The sequence below is a fragment of the Triticum aestivum genome, chromosome 1D, assembly GCF_018294505.1.
Source record: "Triticum aestivum cultivar Chinese Spring chromosome 1D, IWGSC CS RefSeq v2.1, whole genome shotgun sequence".
Classification (NCBI taxonomy): domain Eukaryota; kingdom Viridiplantae; phylum Streptophyta; class Magnoliopsida; order Poales; family Poaceae; genus Triticum; species Triticum aestivum.
This window is the reverse complement of record NC_057796.1, coordinates 309592934-309613197: the sequence shown is the minus strand read 5'-3', so window position 1 is coordinate 309613197 and position 20264 is coordinate 309592934. Positions and strand designations below refer to the sequence as shown.

Below are 20264 nucleotides of genomic sequence, written 5' to 3'. Positions count from 1 at the left end.
GAATCATTACTATGTAATCTAGATTATTGACTCTAGTGCAAGTGGGAGACTGAAGGAAATATGCCCTAGAGGCAATAATATAGTTGTTATTTATATTTCCTTATATCATGATAAATGTTTATTATTCATGCTAGAATTGTATTAACCGGAAACTTAATACATGTGTGAATACATAGACAAACAGAGTGTCCCTAGTATGCCTCTACTTGACTAGCTTGTTTATCAAAGATGGTTATGTTTCCTAGCCATAGACATGTGTTGTCATTTGATGAATGGGATCACATCATTAGAGAATGATGTGATGGACAAGACCCATCCGCTAGCTTAGCACTATGATCGTTTAGTTTATTGCTATTGCTTTCTTCATGACTTATACATGTTCCTCTGACTATGAGATTATGCAACTCCCGAATACCGGAGGAACACTTAGTGTGCTATCAAACATCACAACATAACTGGGTGATTATAAAGATGCTCTACAGGTGTCTCCGATGGTGTTTGTTGAGTTGGCATAGATCGAGATTAGGATTTGTCACTCCGATTGTCGGAGAGGTATCTCCGGGCCCTCTCGGTAATGCACATCACAATAAGCCTTGCAAGCAATGTGACTAATGAGTTAGTTGCGGGATGATGCATTACGGAACGAGTAAAGAGACTTGCCGGTAACGAGATTGAACTAGGTATGGTGATACCGACGATCGAATCTCGGGCAAGTAACATACCGATGACAAAGGGAACAATGTATGTCGTTATGCGGTTTGACCGATAAAGATCTTCGTAATGTAGGAACCAATATGAGCATCCAGGTTCCGCTATTGGTTATTGACCGGAGATGTGTCTCGGTCATGTCTACATAGTTCTCGAACCCGTAGGGTCCGCACGCTTAACGTTCGATGACGATTGATATTATGAGTTTATGTGATTTGATGTACCGAAGGTTGTTCGGAGTCCCGGATGAGATCACGGACATGACGAGGAGTCTCAAAATGGTCGAGACATAAAGATTGATATGTTGGACCATGTTGTTCGGACACCGGAAGTGTTCCGGAGAGTTTCGGATAAAACCGGAGTGCCGGAAGGGGTTACCGGAACCCCCGGGAGAACTAATGGGCCTCTATGGGCCTTAGTGGGAAGAGAGGAAGGGCCAGGAGGGGCTGCCCCCCCCTTGGGTCCGAATTGGACTAGGGGAAGGTGGCGGCGCCCCCCTTTCCTTCCCTTCCCCGTCTTCCTTCCTTCCCCCTCTCTCCCTCTTGGTGGATTCCTACTAGGACTTGGAGTCCTAGTAGGATTCCCCTCTTGGGGCACGCCCTAGGGGCCGGCCGGCCCTCCCCTCCTCCCTCCTTTATATACGGGGGAGGGGGCACCCCATAGACACACAAGTTGATCTTTAGCCGTGTGCGGTGCCCCCCTCCACAGTTTTACACCTTGGTCATATCGTCGTAGTGCTTAGGCGAAGCCCTGCGCCGGTAACTTCATCATCACCGTCACCACGCCGTCATGCTGATGGAACTCTCCCTCGGCCTCAGCTAGATCTAGAGTTCGAGGGACGTCACCGAGTTGAACGTGTGCAGATCACGGAGGTGCCGTGCATTCGGTACTTGGATCGGTTGAACCGCGAAGACGTTCGACTACATCAACCGCGTTACTAAACACTTCCGCTTTCGGTCTACGAGGGTATGTGGACACACTCTCCCCGCTCGTTGCTATGCTTCTCCTAGATAGATCTTGCGTGATCGTAGGAATTTTTTTGAAATACTATGTTCCCCAACATCACCCCCTCCTTCAAACCTCAACTAAATCAAAAAAAAATCCTTGAGTTTTCTATCCACACTCAAATCAAATCTTATCAAACTCTAGAATATGGAGTGTAAGGTATATGTGGGGGCATGATCGATGTTGAACCACTAGAATATGAATGTCCCGGTTGCAACGCGCGGACAACTAGCTAGTGCCTCTTCAAAATCACACATGGTTAGACTTGTTGTGATTGTTCATGACATGACCGCGTTGCTCCATGGGCTGTTTATAGGAACCTTAACCCTTCCCCCCTCCTTATTGCCGTCAGAGGATGGGCTAAGCTCGCATAGTCGATGGCGGTGGCGAGGCAGCTTCCTCGTGTGTCATGCGTTGGCGTGTGCGCTCGTTGTGGGGAGGCTCGACCTCATGGGGTTTATACAACACTACCACCTTTGACAACTCTCTATGCGCTGCTACTCCAATGTTATGACGCATTTGTATGTCTTTCTCGTTGCAGCGTTGGCGGCCTTTGTGGACTTCGGTATGTTGATGGTGGTCCCGCTCTACACACTTCGATGGATGTGCATTGCTTTTGTGCCAGTGGCATACCCCTACTCGCACCGCGCCCTGACAGATTTGGGTGTGCTCGGATAGATTTGACTCACCGGCGGCTGGTGACGAGGTTTGTAGCGGCTCCCATGTGAAGTTGGTGCATTTTGCAGCGTTGGGGGTGTGCGGACCAACGGGGTGTAAGAGACAGTGTTTGGGTTGTGTGTAGTTGTGGGTTGTGTTGCTCTGTGCGGCATTTTGTTGACCATATGTGCTGGCGCTCATGGGCGTTGTTCTCCTCATTTGGAGGCGTTGTTGTGGAGACCTACATCCTCCACCCAAAACCAGATGTTTGGTCTTCGGGTGGAAACCTAGGATCCAGATTTGTCGGATCTAACGATGATGTTGTGTCTGACATCGTTACCTCATTGGAGCGTCGTCCTTGAAGACCTCCATCCCTTTTAACATTCCATATGGATTGGACTCATGCGTCATCACAAACCGGCAAGAAATCGACAGATAATGTTGACTGGTGGTGTGACGACTTGTGTGGCAAAGATGATGACCTATGACGTTTGGGTCACGACAAGGGCTACATGGTTGGCTCCGCGACGTGGATTCTCGTACTCTATTCTTTGTATCACGGTGGAGTCAGAGCTTTGGCATCATCCGATCGGCGACGATGATCATGCGACAAGCGGATAGGTTGTGGTGGGTGGATTGGCGCAACTTTTGCTTGTCTCGTCTTCGAAGCTCATCGTCAAAATCAGAGTTGCCTATCACCAAATGCATGCCAAAGGTGGGTAAGGCTTGACGTGTATGGGTTATATTCTTCTTCTTGTTGTTGTTCTTCTTGTTATTGTTCTTATTCTGATATATCAGGTTTGTGGACGCCTGAATTTATGATTTATCCGGGTTTCTCATAATTAATCAGACAATATTCTTCTGAATGCATAAATAATTTTGTTGCCTCGATAGGATTTGTGGACGCTTGAGTGCTTGACACATGTGTTGATGGCACGAGGAAGATCCTCCGATCAGTGTAGTCGCACGCGCCACACGGTCGACATCCCGGGTTCACGCGATGCGAAGACCCATCCAAATGCCTCTACGCGTCGCTTTTGTCATGGTTGGCACACTACTAGTCTGCACGTCACGCTGCTAGTTTACATAATAAGAAAGATAATTTTCCCATTTCATTAACAGCCGGACAAAGTTAGCCACTTGCTGGATCAGTCGCCGCGCCCGTCGAAGCAAGCCATATTTGTTTTTCCAGCTTGAAAACGAATGGATTCCTTTGCTGTTCACTCACAGCATACAGCTTATCTTGCTCGCAAACTGCTTACCATTTCAGCACAAGGAGAAAAAAGAATTGCACATGGACAGACCAGAATCCTCCATTTGATTTTGTGCACTCTACAAAATCTATCCAACTTCAAGGAATCCAACAGCAGTTGTATAACAGAAGAAACAAACACCTTCCGTGTTCCTCATCCTTCCAGATCAGAACAGTCGCTGTACCCAAATCGATCTACTGCTATGTTACAACATAATAACTTCACTGATAATGGCTACGATTCAAACTGACAGCAAGCAAGACACAGGACGTCATTCGTCTTCGGAGGTCTCGTCGGTTTGCTCATCAGGTTCTTCCTCTGGCAGAGCGGATACGATTGCGGCACAGCAGAACGAATCACGGTCCTTCAGGAGGAGGCAGCTTCCTGCTGAGTTCCATTTCAAGTCAACTATCCGGAAGTTCGGCAAGGGAATGTTGACGCAGCAAGCACCGGATAGCGTCCACATGTACAGGTGCGGGCTCTCCGTGCACAAGACGAGGCGCGGGCATGTAGGGTCCCAGGCAGCAGCGCGGATCGGATCTTTCTGCACAAGAACGGCTGCGAGCTCCAGGCGACAGATGTCCCATATCCAAAGAACAGTGGGCATGTTGTCATTCCGGGTGAAGAAATAGTGGCTATCGCTGCTCCACGACAGCATACCTGCACAACGTTTGTAACTTGAAAGGTGAGAGGTGTTTCAAGGTTTCGGCACAGAAAGAAACTCTGGATGCAATTGCAATCTTAGCAATGGGGGTTTCTCCATAATACAACACACTGATTCTTCAACAATTTTCTGCTAGAATTTTGAGAATCAGCAAGACAAATCACCTAAGGGACTGTTGGTAAGTGTTATTCATCACATCTGTACTGATATTACTTAAAATGGCCTTGCAAGAGGCATGAATTGGAGTAGGAAAAGACAAGTAAAAACAGCTAACCGATTCCTTGTTTGGGGTTGGGCTTGTCACTAGCTGGTTTTTGTGCTGGCACGGTGATTGGAACATCCATCACCGCATATTTTACTCTAGAACCTCCTTCTGAGCCATTTTCTGATAAACAAAATAGGAAAATTCATTACAGAACAATACAATGAGATAATTGACAAAAGTACACAAAAGGCAGCATACAACGTGTCAATTTGGTTATGTATGTTCTTGAGCTATTGTGTACATAGTCTCCACAAATCTAGAAAATACTAGAGGAGACCGCCCATCTTAACACCGAGATGGCCTTAAGCTACAATCGATCAAGTTTTTACTTATATGTGGTGTTGCAAAGTAATGTATTCTCTACACCAAGTCAACACTCAAAGAAAAAGTCAACATAAATAGAACTGACACTTATTTTGCTGACTATGAAAGGAAACATACCAAGGTGACCCACACTATAGGGTACAATGTTACTAATGTCAAGACTCAAGACATAATAACTAAAGTAAAGTAAATACATGTTCAGAGTTCAGACGTACTCCCTCCGTCCGAAAAAACTTGTCCCTTAAATGGATGTATCTAGCACCAAGTTAGTGCTAGATACATCCATTTGAGGGGGACAAGCTTGGGACAAGTTTTTCCGGACAGAGGGAGTATCACATTAACTGCCAAAATCAGTAAGGTTAAGCTTACAAGTCTGATAAGACTATGTACACACAAAAAAGGATGTCCCAGAATATGCTCTTGTTCAATTTTGTTAGACAGGGTAACATCTTGATGATTTCTTTGGTTAATTCCATAGACCGTGCACAACCTATTTCAGTTTATAAGGGAACTGCCAAGCAAGAAATGCTAAGAAAAAGGTATGATGAATGGGTGAACATAGGGAAACAAGCAATGATGAGTACAAATCCATTTGCGTAATCTTACCAGTGCCATTGTCTCGCATGTTACGAGACAAGCCTTCGCTTAGACATAACTCTGACATATCAAGCTGAAATGGGTCATCCACTTCCTGTGACATATTTTGTTGTTATAATCAAATGGCATGGACAATAAAAGTGTAAATATGCTGAGTTCAAACACCAAAACAACAGTAAATCTGCTAAGATGGGAATTGATGATAGGAATAGACAGATTTACCTTAAATACAGCAGCATTATAGGGACTTCGAATCGAGGCTGCATGAGTGAACTCGGCAAAGGTTTTCCATGTCAAATGGTTCAATATTCGCACTGATTGATCATAGCTGCCCACTGCTAAAAACTGCCCGCATGGTGACCAACCAACAGTTTTGACACCTAACCCACTTTCATATGCTGAATACTTGAACAGGCATCGCCCATCCGGTGAATATATTAGAACCTGCACAAGACATGTTCTTTGAATGGTCAGTTTACATTTCACTATCTCACCTAATTTTTCGTCTAGGAAACAAAAAAGAACTTTAAGAGTTGAATAAAAGATTGGTTAAGCTATAAAAATGTGAGGGTGAGCTTTTGAAGAATCATGCAAGGGATTATTTTTTAAGCCATGGCCCAATATGTTTTGAGGGAAACCGTAACCCAGTGTTCCAAATGATCAATCATTAAAACCCAAATTAAACATATAGGTACATGGCATGAACCAAATTCAGTTATGTCATCAAGTACCAGTTTGGCAACAAGAGTAATAAACCAAAATAAGGTAAAAGCTGTGCTGCCCTTCGAAAAAGATAACACGGTGTGGCCTGTCAACCATGCAACGAACAAGGTAACTCAAGCAACGTCATCTCAATCTCAAAAACTAAGCTGTCTTTAGCAAGCTAGAAAGGTGTGAAGTAAGATCATGAGATGCTGTAAATGAAGATAATTATGGAAGAGTAGCATAATATAGCAAAGGGGGTAACTAAAACTGCTGCATAGAGATATGCATAAGAATTGGCTACAGTCACAAGCCACAACACATAAATCACCAGGAAGTTTCTGAAGAGATAGCACATGCACCTTGTATTCAAGAAGTGAATCCCAGGCCACAATAGCACTGTCATCAGGCGACCACTCCACACCTGCTAAGTCTAGTGTGTCAACAGCGAATACACCCATTATCTCCCAGGAATGACATGAGAGCAAATTTATGTAATCTTTGCAGTCCCGCCTGGTGCAGATCGCAGCAAACTTCCCATCCTTAGTGAAAGAAACACCTCTGGCTGCATGCTTTGGCCACTGTACATGAACACAGGCAGTATTTACAAGAGACCATACAGTCAAACGAAGTTGAAACTCTGATGTAGTGAGTATATGACGACTGTCAGGACTCCAGCGAGCATAAGCAATCCCTGCAGATCCTTCATCAATCTTACAGGTCCAGTCAGGCTGGCTCAGCGACCAAGCCTGCACCATTGGCCGCTTGTAAAGTCCACATAGAATATATTCTGAATCCGGTGCCCACTCCAAAAAGTTTATCTTGTCCACACATGAAAACAACTGCACCACCTGCACAAGCAAGTTAAAGCACGTGTTTACAATTTTTAGTTTCTAGATGTGACTAACATTCTTATAATGACAAGGAGATCACGTAAACTTAAAGTTCATGTAACTCTTATGGGCATGCCTGCAGTAAATTACTCCCTCTGTTCCTAAATATTTGTCTTTTTAGAGATATCAAATGGACTACCACATACGGATGTATATAGACATATTTTAGAATGTAGATTCACTCATTTTGCTCCGTATGTAGTCACTTGTTGAAATCTCTAGAAAGATAAATATTTAGGAACAGAGGGAGTAGAAAGTTGTAAGGAATTAATACCATTTCTTGGGTGATGGATGCAACATGCAAGATATCATACATACATAACCATTCTTCAAAGTTGAAATGATAACGCAATAATACAGCAAGCGGCATTCACATAAGAGATATGAAACGTGAAGAGCTCATGGAACTTCCATGAACCCAAAAAGATAGTAAAGAGTAATCTAGAGGTTGCACAATACATTAGACCAATAATAATGATAACACAGATAAAAAGGTGCATTCTAAGCTAATACAACAGCTAGAATTCATATGTGCAGACCAGATGCATCCATCTAAACCTGCACATGAAAAACAAAACCTCGTATTATCCACTCCCATACCACTTGGTACCATGATTTCTCGGGTCACAGCCCCAAATTGACCCCTTAAATAATGTGAAGTCTTGTACACTACGGATGATGTAGGAGACAGAAGCCAATGTTGAATCCCCGCAAAAAGTAAATGTTGAACCATTCATGACCACAGCAAGACAAGTGGCTACTCAGCAGTAATCAGGTCGAATCACATTACTTAGTTATAGCAAGTACAGACCTGACCTAAATGTTTGTTAAAGCGAGAGTTTAGATACGACTTTGAAGTGCTATGTCGATTCATATGCTATGGCAGGTCGATCTGATTTCAGTCAGAACTTAACTAAGATGCGGATCAGTCGAAATTGGGCGCCTTCCACGCATCAAGGCGCTCAAATCTGAAGCACGCCAGTTGGCACGAACCTCAAATCCCAGATTCGCCAGCAACTACCCCAAAGGGATGAACCCCAGACTCGCAACCCAATTCTAAGAGGGCGAAACGGGCCGGGCAAATGGCAGTGTGTATACCTTGAGGGTGACGACGTCGCGGACCACGAGGCGGTAGTCGCAGGCGACGGCGAGGAAGCGGGCGTCGGGAGAGAAGCAGCACGGGCCCGTCTGCTTGTACGCCTCCGTGAACTCCATCCCCTTGCTCGCTCAGCGCCTCCCCCGGGTCGCGGGAGGGGGGGGGGGGGGGGGGGGGGGGGCTGAAGCCTGTCGGTCGCCGGCGACCTGCTCAGGCGAGGTGGGGGTTGGGGCTGCGTTGGAATGTCGATTTTCCTAGAGGCTTTTGAAGGGTTCGTGTTTGGGATTTGAATTCGTTCGGAGGGTGGAGACGTAAAGTCGGAAGTGCGCGTAGCGTAGTGTGCTGTAGTACAGACCAGAAACAATTCCTTATTTAATACTTCATTCGTTCCAAAATATAATACTGAAAAACTTTTTCTTCCCTATATAACAACGAATCTAAATTTTATGCCTTTCATAATACTTTTATCTATTTTAAGTCTAAATGACACCTAAAAAACCTCTTTTGCTCTTTATGTGGTAGTATGTGTGTATGCGCGGCAGTAGCACACACGCAGCTTCAGTGCGAGGGCAGTAGCACGTACACACGCAGCACACTCACAGGCAGCAGCACACGCACGCAGCACAGTCACACGCAACAGCACACACGCAGCAGCAGCAGCGCGCGCACACACAGCACACTGGCACGTGCATCAGCGCACACACACCCACGCAGCACACACAGTAAGCCAATGCGGACGCCTGCACGTACACCCGCAGTAGCGAACACACACGCAGCAGTAGCACACATGTATACGCGCGCGCATACACACGCAACATCACATACGCGCGCACACAAATATACCATACCAGGGCAAAAGGGTCTTTTCAGATGTCACTTAGGTTTAAAATGGACAGAAGTGTTATAAAAGGCATAAAATTTAGACTCGTTATTAGATAGAGAAGAAATGTCAATGTCAAATAGGGCATAAAATTTAGATACGATGTTAAATAAGGAATTCTTTCTACAGACTACGCAACGCACGATACGTCGGCTGGAATTACTTGTTGTAAAGTACAGTAAAATTAGAGAGATTGGTGATGACAATAGCAATGGAGTGAAGTACCAACCCCGAGCGTCCGTGTCGTCCCCCTCCCGCGGGTGACCCGGGTGAAACCCTAGCCGCCAGGAACTCCTCGTCCCCGATCTCCTCCCTCCCCTCGCCGCCTCTAGCAGGCGCTGGCGGGGCATTTCTTTTTTCCCCTCTGGCGAGGTCTGGGTAGCGCGGGGCCACTCGACCGAGGAGAGGCGCGGGGGCGCGGTGAGCCGGTGCCGGTGGACGCGACGGACACGACAAGATGGCGCCATGGTGCGCGGCGGGCGTGGCGAACCGGTGCCGGTGGGCGAGATGGCACCGTGGTGCGTAACGGGCACGGCAAGCTAGCGTGGCGCGTCGGGCATGGCGCGTGCGAGCGGATGGGCCTGGCGCAAGGGCACGGTGCGACTGGCTTAGGCTGGCATCCGCGGGGGTGCGGGGGGCGCTGCGGGCGGGCGGGCTCTGGCCTCTCTTGTGGCTGGAGGGCTTGGCGCGAGAAGGCCTCAGGCGCTGGAGGAATGTGGCTGCATTACGCGCCTGGTTTCAGCTGCGGTTGCTGTGTGGTGGTTGCAGCGGTGGTGTCGGGATGGCCGGTGGTCTCTCTCCTTCAAGCGCGTCCACGCCCGGCTCCTGGAGCTATGGCGCCGTCTAGTTTGTTGTGTTCCACCAAAGGCTCGGGCAGACCCGATCCAACACGGTCTTGTTCTTGCGCGCGGCGGTGCGAGCTGCACAGTTTGGCTTGGATCCCTCCCAGTTCCTGCGCGCGGTGGTGCAGACCGGCTATGTCCGGCTCTCCCTTGGCCTTTCATGTGCACTGTGCTGCAGGGGATCGCATAGCTCTGCGAACGGAGGTAGAGGAGGGCCAGATCCGGCTTGGCTCGCCCAAGGGCTGTGAGCGGCGGTGCGGACCAGTCAGGTTGCGTGTGCTTGCCAAGTTCCTGCGCGGCTTCGACCAATGTGTTTCTGGTGGTGTTTTGCTTGGGCTCGTGGTGCTACGTGGCGCCGGTGGCCTCGGATCCTGGGATTTGTGGTGGAAGGCTCGGCTCCGGCTCAAAATCATGCATCGACTCTGTCGTTGCTGGCGGTAATGGCATCCACGGCTATCGTCTTGCTCCTTGGAGGTATCGTTGTGGAGTCGTTTGCCCTTCCTACCCAATAGCGTGAGATCTTCGTGTGAAAACGTAAGATCAAGCAATGCCAGATTGAGTGATGGCGGTGTCCTCAACATCGTTTCCTCCTTGGAAGTGTCACCTTGGAGACCCCGACGATGGGTTTCGATGGTGTTCACGATTGATGGTGCAAGTCACCTCTTTGAAGAAAGACTTGGAAAAGAGTCATGAAGGGAAATTTACACTCAACAACATCTTGAGAGTGCAAAAATCCCCCAATGACAAAGGTGGACTTGGATTCAACTCCAACAAGAAGAAGAAGTCCAAGATGAACAAAAATAAGGGCCAAGAACAAGTCAAGAATTCGGCCAAGATTGTTTGCTTCAAGTGCAAAGTAGAAGGGCATCATGTTAGATCTTGCCCATTGAAGAAGAAGGCCATTAGTGATAAGCAACAAGGGAAGCGGCCACAAGTTCACTCTCATTCTCAACCTCAAGTTGAAGAAAGGCCTCTTCCCAAGAAAACTCAAGCTAATGCTTCTCAAGTTGAGAAATCAAGTGAGAAGAAAGTAAAGAGTAGGCGTTGCTACCTATGTCGTGAAAAAGGTCACGTCGCTTCTTCATGCACTAGTGGTAACTTATCCAACCCAATTATTATTGATGATGTCTATTCTCTTGGGAAGGATAAGGTTGGCAATGTGGTTGCCAAGTTTGTTGGTACTCAAAGTGGTTTGAAGCAAAGAACCATTTGGGTAGCCAAGCCTATTGTGACTAACCTCTTAGGACCCAACTTGGTTGGGGACTAACTAGCTCAAACTTGATCAATAGGTGTTGTTGGAGGTCATTGGAGACTTGGCTACATTATGAAGAATTAAGGGGACTTCATCATTCTTATTGTCTCAAGCCAAGTCAATTGAATCATCAAGTTTATATCTTATATCCAATGTGCCTCCTTGCGGTAACTTGTACTTAAATTGCTCACATTGAAAGTTACTTGCCCCCGTTGCATGTTTTGGTTTTGTTCCTTGCATGTGGTTGTATATGATTGTGTCTCCAAATTGCTTATCTTGAGTAATCAAGTATAGGTATGTTGGTTTGCACTTCATGTACATGTGTGTCGTTCGTTGAGCCGTTGTGCATCTTGTTTGTATCTTAGTTGGCTCTTGTGAGAGATTAATGAAATATCCCATTATGGGGGAGTGATGTGCTTTGTGCACCTCACAATCCTATAAATGTGTGTACATGAGTAATACCATCTAGTATTGATATTTCAAGATTATCTAGTCGCTATGTGGTATGTCTTCTCATGAGAAATTCAAATTCTAAATAGTCCATTAATTATCTCTTGTTGGATCCTTTTATTTGCCTCTTGTTTATCCTTAATTGGTATCACATTATGGGGGAGTAATATGCTATGTGTATATTACCAGCCTAGAAAATGTGTACATTTGAGATATTGTCACCTAGAGTTGATATTGTAAATTATCTTATTCCTAGGTGGCATGTTAGCTCTACAAGTTGCAATTTGCTTGTGTTTGGTGTGAAGATGATGTTGGATATCATTGCCATCTACCAACGGGAATTATTTCCAAATACTTCTTGTCTTTTGACAATTGGTACTCACTTATGTGTGGTAGAAATTATTGATCATCTTCACGTTGGCGTTTGCTTTTTATTTGCCTTATCTCTTGCCAAGTTTGTGTCAACTCCCATTGCATTCCGTGCCACTTGAGGATCTTGTTGTTTTCTTGATCTTGTCTAGTGTTTTCCTTGATATAGTGAACGTGGTGATCCTACCTTGTGCATTTTGTATTCAAATGCAAATTCTCTATAATGCACAACTCGTGGGGGAGCTATCCTATTTTCTATAAAACACTAAACTTGTGATCCATTTTAAGTGTGTGTTGGTGGACGGCAAGCCGTTTCTTTTTGGTACTTGTGCCATCATGAAACTTTGTAGAGAGCTTGGTTTGTTTGGAACCATCCTCTCTTTTGGGAGTTTGATATCATTTCGTGGGTTCCAATGGATATCTCATTCCTTGATGTATCTTTTATTGATATCTTCCAAGTGATGATTTCTCCATTTGGTATTCTTTTCACTTGATATTTCCTTGTATTTTGGTATCGGTTCTTGAAAGTCTTGAGCATGCATATTAACTTCATGTAGTTTCCTTGGCATGCTTTCTCTCTTTTACCCAATATATAGGGAAAACTCCACCAAGTCTCAAATTGGATGAGATGTGCATGAATTTCATTTCCATATCTATATGCACATAATTATGTGGAGTTTGTCCTATGTATTGTTGGTGTTTCTAACTCTTTGGTCCCAATGAGTTTGGGTACCATTTTGTTTGTGTTGTTGTTCTAGGAACAATTGGAGATGCATTGGATGCTCGGCTCACTCACAAGGAAGGTGTTGTCACCATGTGCTTTTTGGAGTCAAGCTAGGATGATCAATGAACTACTTTGTACCTTCAATTGGTATCTACTACATCCTTCCAATGTTAACTCGGTAACAAATATCTTCATATACTTCACGCACACATTTCTTGTATCAACCTTGTGTAGGTTGCATCATGGCATGTTATTCATTCTCTCTTGTGATACTTGTTTCGTTTCTCAAAGCATCCCGACAATGATCTCTTGTTGCTAGTTGTGATGTCTTTGATGATTGTGTGGTAGGAATTCATTTATGTACAATAAGACCATATCTAGACATGTGCTATGCTTCCAAGCAAATATCTTATTGGTATATCTATGACTTCCTTTTGGATATCTTGTTCCTTCGTGTTGTAACTATTTCGGGTGTACATCCTTCTTTGTAGATATATATCATCATGATCTCGTCTACCTAGAACCTTATACACTTGAGGGAAATTACATCTCTAGATGATATCCTTTCTTTCACGTCCACCTTGTCTTTCTTGTTATTTCTTTGGTGGCTCCGTGAAAGCTTTTGCCTTGAGTGCATGTCTTATCTCGTTGCATCTTGATGCACTCCTGTGTGGTGAAGATTATTTTCCTCATGCTTATCTCTACGAGGCTTTTGCCATCTTAATTGGTATCCCTCGTCTTGATGAGGCTTTCATCTTTTATCTTCACCATGGGTTGCCACAAGTGTTGGTTATTTATTTTGCATTTTTAGTATGCTTGTGAACCCTTTTGCTAGTTTGGTGTGTGTGGGGAGGACATGTCATGCACCTTGTATCTCCACTATCCAAGACTATGTTGATGCTTAATGCTCATTCGTACATTAGTCTTCTCAAGTACTTTGCCATGACTCACACACATCATTTTGGTTGAGCCTACTCTTAAGTTGCCTCTTTTATATGTTGCTCAACCATTTGTTTGTTGCAAGTGCTAGGCTTTGTTTCCTACATGCTCACTTGCACTTGTTGTGAGTTTCGATTGATTTTCGGGGAGTGATGATCCGATTTTGTGCACTTGGTATCCTAATGCAAATATTGTAAGGAGTGCACAAATCATGGAGAGCTTCACTAGTGTCTTTAGAACACTATGTTGCTATCTTGCACTTGTCGTGAGGTTCTATTGATCTTGGGGGAGTGACGATCCTATTTTGCCCTCGTTGTATCCAATTACAAAACTAAATTGTGCCCAAATCATGGGGAGCTTCTCTAGTTTCTCTAGAACACTCCTTTGCTCATATCATAATTTATTTCATTCATGTGGCATGTAGGATCATTGGTCTAGTTGGCTCAATTGATATCCGTTGATTGCTTGCTTCAATTGGTATCTTTTGATTGCGTGATTGCTTGTTTCTCTCTTTGTTATGTCTTTGTGGCATATCAATCTTGTGCAATCTTTGGGCCTCAATATAGTTTGTCTTCCTCCATGTATTTACCGTTGGACATGTGTATTGCATTCCACTCTCTTGTTGAGAAATACACAATTTATGGAGGAACACTTTTTATATTGGCCTTCTAAGCTTTTCGCCCATTTTGGCAATCGATGCCAATGGGGGAGAAGTTTCAAAGAGTTTTGTGGAGAAGTCTTCAGAGTTTTCTCCTTACTTTGGTTTTGTTCCTAAGCATTTGCATCTCATACGCATGCATTATTGGTTGTTGCATTACATGGTGATGCATAATTCCTTATATAAACTCTCTTGAAAGTGATTGTCATCAATTACCAAAATGGGGGAGATTGAAAGAACATGCGGTGCCCCCATGTTTGGTTTTGGTAATTGATGACAATCTCTATGGACTAATGGTTGCCTTGAGTTATATTTGAAGGATTTTTCCATAGGCATTTCTTGAAGTTCATGTGTTGGTTTCAAGGAGTTTATGTGGTGACCAAGGTGTTATTAAGGAATTATCCAAAGATTGGTCATGTGAGAGTTGAGCTTATTGCAAGCATGTCTTGGAGAAGAAGATTGTGTGATCATTCATGTATATCTTCAAGACATCATCCAAATGAAGAGAGTTGAAAAGATTCATGGTTGGTCAAGACTAAGTCAAGAGTGAATCAACTTGATCAACTCACAAAGTGTAGAAGATGTACCGAGAGGGATCAAGCGATCCCATGGTGTGGTGAGCATTGGCAATTACGCTTTGTGTACTAACCCATGATCTTCGTGAGAGTTCTTTGTGGGGTTAGGTTGCGGTGTGCAAGTTCAAGTGAAGCATCATGAAGAGATCAAATGCTTGAAGCTTGCCGTCCATTGTGGTGACAATGGACTTGTGAAGATGTTGCGGTGTGCAAGTTCAAGTGAAGCATCATGAAGAGATCAAATGCTTGAAGCTTGCCGTCCATTGTGGTGACAATGGACTTGTGAAGATGTGCGGAAGAGTGGCTCACCCATAGTGGAGCATGGGGGAGCAATCAACTAGTCTTCATCGAGCCAACGCAACCAAGAAAGGTGGTCCAACTTGAGGGAGTCAAGATCGTCATCATCTAGCTCAAGTGGACCATGTGCAAGGCAAAGGTTTGCCCTTGATAGGTTTTCTATTTTACCGGTCTCATGATGGTAGGTGGGAGACCGGGTTATAGGATGATTGTCGTACTATCAAGGGGGGCTCTCGATGAGTAGCTTGATCGTATCGTTCATAGAGAGCTCAAACCATTGCATCCTTGCATCATCTTTATTGGTTCTTGTTTGGTTCTTCTCTTTGTGAGTTTTGGAGCTTATGGTCATCTTGATGACAAGCTCGAGTTCATCGAAAACGGAGTTCACTCGCATCTTCTATGATGTTTTCGATGTTGGAGGTTATGCCGGTTCTTCTCGGTTGGAGGTTTCACTCCTCTATTTGTTGTCATACCTCCCCTGTTTTGATGCTACTTGTCTTCCTCAATCCAACAAGCTTGAGTTTGCTCAATTCGGAGCTCATATGCAGAAGTTATGGCAGTTTTGGTTTCCTAGCGGTAGTACCGCGGGCCGGAGCGGTAGTACCGCTTGTACCCAAGCGGTAGTACCGCTCCAGAGCGGTAGTACCGCTCCAGAGCGGTAGTACCGCTGGTAGCCCCCAGCCGTAGTACTGCTGCGGTCTCGTGCTAGTACCGCCTCAATTCGAGGGGTCTTTTTTCGTGTCGGGTTTTACGGTACTGGCCACGGCAGTGGGGGCCGTTGTACCGCTCGTATGCGGTAGTACCGCCCTGCCACCGCGGTAGTACCGCTCTGGGCCCAGCGGCAGTACCGCGAGGGGGAGCGGTAGTACCACTTATAGGGGCAAGCGGGGCTGAAGTGGGGGTAACGGTTGGCTTGTTCCCCCCACTATATAAGGAGGTCTTCTTCCCCAATGAACCTTATCCTTTGAGCTCGTATTCTTGTTGTAAATATGCCCTAGAGGCAATAATAAATGGTTATTATTATATTTCTTTGTTCATGATAATTGTCTATTATTCATGCTATAATTGTATTGTCCGGAAATCGTAATACATGTGTGAATACATAGACCACAAAGTGTCCCTAGTAAGCCTCTAGTTGACTAGCTCGTTGATCAACAGATAGTCATGGTTTCCTGGCTATGGACATTGGATGTCATTGATAACGGGATCACATCATTAGGAGAATGATGTGATGGACAAGACCCAATTCTAAGCACATCATAAAAGATCGTGTAGTTTCGTTTGCTAGAGCTTTTCCAATGTCAAGTATCTTTTCCTTAGACCATGAGATCGTGCAACTCCCGGATACCGTAGGAGTGCTTTGGGTGTGCCAAACGTCACAACGTAACTGGGTGACTATAAAGGTGCACTACGGGTATCTCCGAAAGTGTCTGTTGGGTTGGCACGGATCGAGACTGGGATTTGTCACTCCGTGTGACGGAGAGGTATCTCTGGGCCCACTCGGTAATGCATCATCATAATGAGCTCAATGTGACTAAGGCGTTAGTCACGGGATCATGCATTGCGGTACGAGTAAAGAGACTTGCCGGTAACGAGATTGAACAAGGTATTGGGATACCGACGATCGAATCTCGGGCAAGTAACATACCGTTTGACAAAGGGAATTGCATACGGGATTGACTGAATCCTCGACATCGTGGTTCATCCGATGAGATCATCGTGAAACATGTGGGAGCCAACATGGGTATCCAGATCCCGCTGTTGGTTATTGACCGGAGAGGCGTCTCGGTCATGTCTGCATGTCTCCCGAACCCGTAGGGTCTACACACTTAAGGTCAGATCGGAAGGTTTTGTCGATCCTAAGAATGCTAACAAAGTATGCAAGCTCCAGCGCTCAATCTATGGGCTGGTGCAAGCATCTCGGAGTTGAAACATTCGCTTTGATGAGATGATCAAAGCGTTTGGGTTTACACAGACTTATGGAGAAGCCTGTGTTTACAAGAAAGTGAGTGGGAGCTCTGTAGCATTTCTCATATTATATGTGGATGACATACTATTGATGGGAAATGATATAGAATTCTTGGAAAGTATAAAGGCCTATTTGAATAAGTGTTTTTCAATGAAGGACCTTGGAGAAGCTGCTTATATATTAGGCATCAAGATCTATAGAGATAGATCGAGACGCCTCATTGGTCTTTCACAGAGTACATACCTTGACAAGATATTGAAGAAGTTCAATATGGATCAGTCCAAGAAGGGGTTCTTGCCTGTATTGCAAGGTGTGCAGTTGAGCACGGCTCAATGCCCGACCACGGCAGAAGATATAGAAGAGATGAGTGACATCCCCTATGCCTCGGCCATAGGGTCTATTATGTATGCCATGCTGTGTACCAGACCTGATGTAAACCTTGCCGTAAGTTTGGTAGGAAGGTACCAAAGTAATCCCGGCAAGGAACACTGGACAGCGGTCAAGAATATCCTGAAGTACCTGAAGAGGACTAAGGATATGTTTCTCGTTTATGGAGGTGACGAAGAGCTCGTCGTAAAGGGTTACGTCGACGCTAGCTTCGACACAGATCTGGATGACTCGAAGTCACAGACCGGATACGTGTATATTTTGAATGGAGGAGCAGTAAGTTGGTGCAGTTGCAAGCAAAGCGTCGTGGCGGGATCTACATGTGAAGCGGAGTACATGGCAGCCTCGGAGGCAGCACAGGAAGCAGTCTGGATGAAGGAGTTCATTACCGACCTAGGGGTGATTCCCAATGCGTCGGGCCCAATGACTCTCTTCTGTGACAACACTGGAGCTATTGCCCTTGCGAAGGAGCCCAGGTTTCACAGGAAGACCAGGCATATCAAGCGTTGCTTCAACTCCATTCGTGAAAGTGTTCAAAAATGGAGACATAGATATTTGTAAAGTACACACAGACCTGAATGTAGCAGATCCGTTGACTAAACCTCTCCCTAGGGCAAAACATGATCAACACCAGGACGCAATGGGTGTTCGATTCATCACAATGTAACTAGATTATTGACTCTAGTGCAAGTGGGAGACTGTTGGAAATATGCCCTAGAGGCAATAATAAATGGTTATTATTATATTTCTTTGTTCATGATAATTGTCTATTATTCATGCTATAATTGTATTGTCTGGAAATCGTAATACATGTGTGAATACATAGACCACAAAGTGTCCCTAGTAAGCCTCTAGTTGACTAGCTCGTTGATCAACAGATAGTCATGGTTTCCTGGCTATGGACATTGGATGTCATTGATAACGGGATCACATCATTAGGAGAATGATGTGATGGACAAGACCCAATTCTAAGCACATCATAAAAGATCGTGTAGTTTCGTTTGCTAGAGCTTTTCCAATGTCAAGTATCTTTTCCTTAGACCATGAGATCGTGCAACTCCCGGATACCGTAGGAGTGCTTTGGGTGTGCCAAACGTCACAACGTAACTGGGTGACTATAAAGGTGCACTACGGGTATCTCCGAAAGTGTCTGTTGGGTTGGCATGGATCGAGACTGGGATTTGTCACTCCGTGTGACGGAGAGGTATCTCTGGGCCCACTCGGTAATGCATCATCATAATGAGCTCAATGTGACTAAGGCGTTAGTCACGGGATCATGCATTGCGGTACGAGTAAAGAGACTTGCCGGTAACGAGATTAAACAAGGTATTGGGATACCGACGATCGAATCTCGGGCAAGTAACATACCGTTTGACAAAGGGAATTGCATACGGGATTGACTGAATCCTCGACATCGTGGTTCATCTGATGAGATCATCGTGAAACATGTGGGAGCCAACATGGGTATCCAGATCCCGCTGTTGGTTATTGACCGGAGAGGCGTCTCGGTCATGTCTGCATGTCTCCCGAACCCGTAGGGTCTACACACTTAAGGTCCGGTGACGCTAGGGTTGTAGAGATATATGTATGCGGAAACCCGAAAGTTGTTCGGAGTCCCGGATGAGATCCCGGACGTCACGAGAGGTTCCGGAATGGTCCGGAGGTGAAGAATTATATATAGGAAGTCCAGTTTCGGCCACCGGGAAAGTTTCGGGGGTTACCGGTATTGTACCGGGACCACCGGAAGGGTCCCGGGGGTCCACCGGGTGGGGCCACCTATCCCGGAGGGCCCCGTGGGCTGAAAGTGGAAGGGAACCAGCCCTTAGTGGGCTGGGGCGCCCCCCTTGGGCCTCCCCCCCATGCGCCTAGGGTTGGGAACCCTGGGGGGGAGTTCCCCCTTGCCTTGGGGGGCAAGGCAACCCCTTCCCCCCTTGTGGCCGCCGCCCCCCCTTGAGATCTCATCTCTTGGGGCCGGCGCCCCCCCAGGGGGCCTATATAAAGGGGGGGAGGGAGGGCAGCACACAACAGCCTTGGGCGCCTCCCTCCTCCCCTGCAACACCTCTCTCTCTCTCTCGCAGAAGCTTGGCAAAGCCCTGCCGAGACCCGCTACATCCACCACCACGCCGTCGTGCTGCTGGATCTCCATCAACCTTTCCTTCCCCCTTGCTGGATCAAGAAGGAGGAGACGCCGCTGCACCGTACGTGTGTTGAACGCGGAGGTGCCGTCCGTTCGACACTCGGTCATCGGTGATTTGGATCACGGCGAGTACGACTCCGTCATCCACGTTCATTGGAACGCTTCCGCTCGCGATCTACAAGGGTATGTAGATGCACTCCTTTCCCCTCGTTGCTAGTATACTCCATAGATGCATCTTGGTGAGCGTAGGAAAATTTTAAATTATGCTACGATTCCCAACAATTCTTCCCCCATTGTTGACCTTCTTCGAGCTTGCTAACTCTCAATCCCTCCATGGATTCTTGCTAGTTTTTGAGGGAAAAGAGAGAGGAGATCTAGATCCACATTTCCACCAATCACTTTCTCCTCTATGTGAGGGGAACCCCTTGGATCTAGATCTTGGAGTTCTTGGTGTTCTCCTTCTTGTTCTTCCTCTCATTTTCCTCCCTAGCATTAGTTGCTTCGGTGGGATTTGAGAGAGAAGGACTTGGGCACTCCGTGTGCCCTTGCCATTGCATTTGGTGCATCGGTTTGAGTTCTCCACGGTGATACGTGGAAGTTACAAGTTGAGAAGCTTATTAC

General features: G+C 45.8%; 1 protein-coding gene across 1 annotated transcript; it reads right to left on the bottom strand.

The window, feature by feature from the left end:
• Positions 1-3671: 3671 nt before the first annotated feature.
• Positions 3672-8337, bottom strand: LOC123181667 (WD repeat-containing protein WRAP73). The gene is made up of 6 exons (XM_044593988.1): positions 8167-8337; positions 6538-7026; positions 5696-5917; positions 5483-5567; positions 4562-4672; positions 3672-4283 (listed from the first exon to the last, which is right to left on the bottom strand). The coding sequence occupies exons 1-6, from the start codon at positions 8281-8283 to the stop codon at positions 3895-3897; spliced, it is 1413 nt and encodes a 470-aa protein (XP_044449923.1). The 5' UTR covers positions 8284-8337; the 3' UTR covers positions 3672-3894.
• Positions 8338-20264: the final 11927 nt, after the last annotated feature.

Excerpts from the sequence above, each read along its gene's own strand:
- LOC123181667 (XM_044593988.1), bottom strand. The coding sequence starts at position 8,283 with ATGGAGTTCACGGAGGCGTACAAGCAGACGGGCCCGTGCTGCTTCTCT. Across the intron at positions 7,027-8,166 it reads GCGACGTCGTCACCCTCAAG|GTGGTGCAGTTGTTTTCATG; the intron begins GTATACACACTG and ends TTGCTTGTGCAG. Across the intron at positions 5,918-6,537 it reads ATTCACTTCTTGAATACAAG|GTTCTAATATATTCACCGGA; the intron begins GTGCATGTGCTA and ends TGTCTTGTGCAG.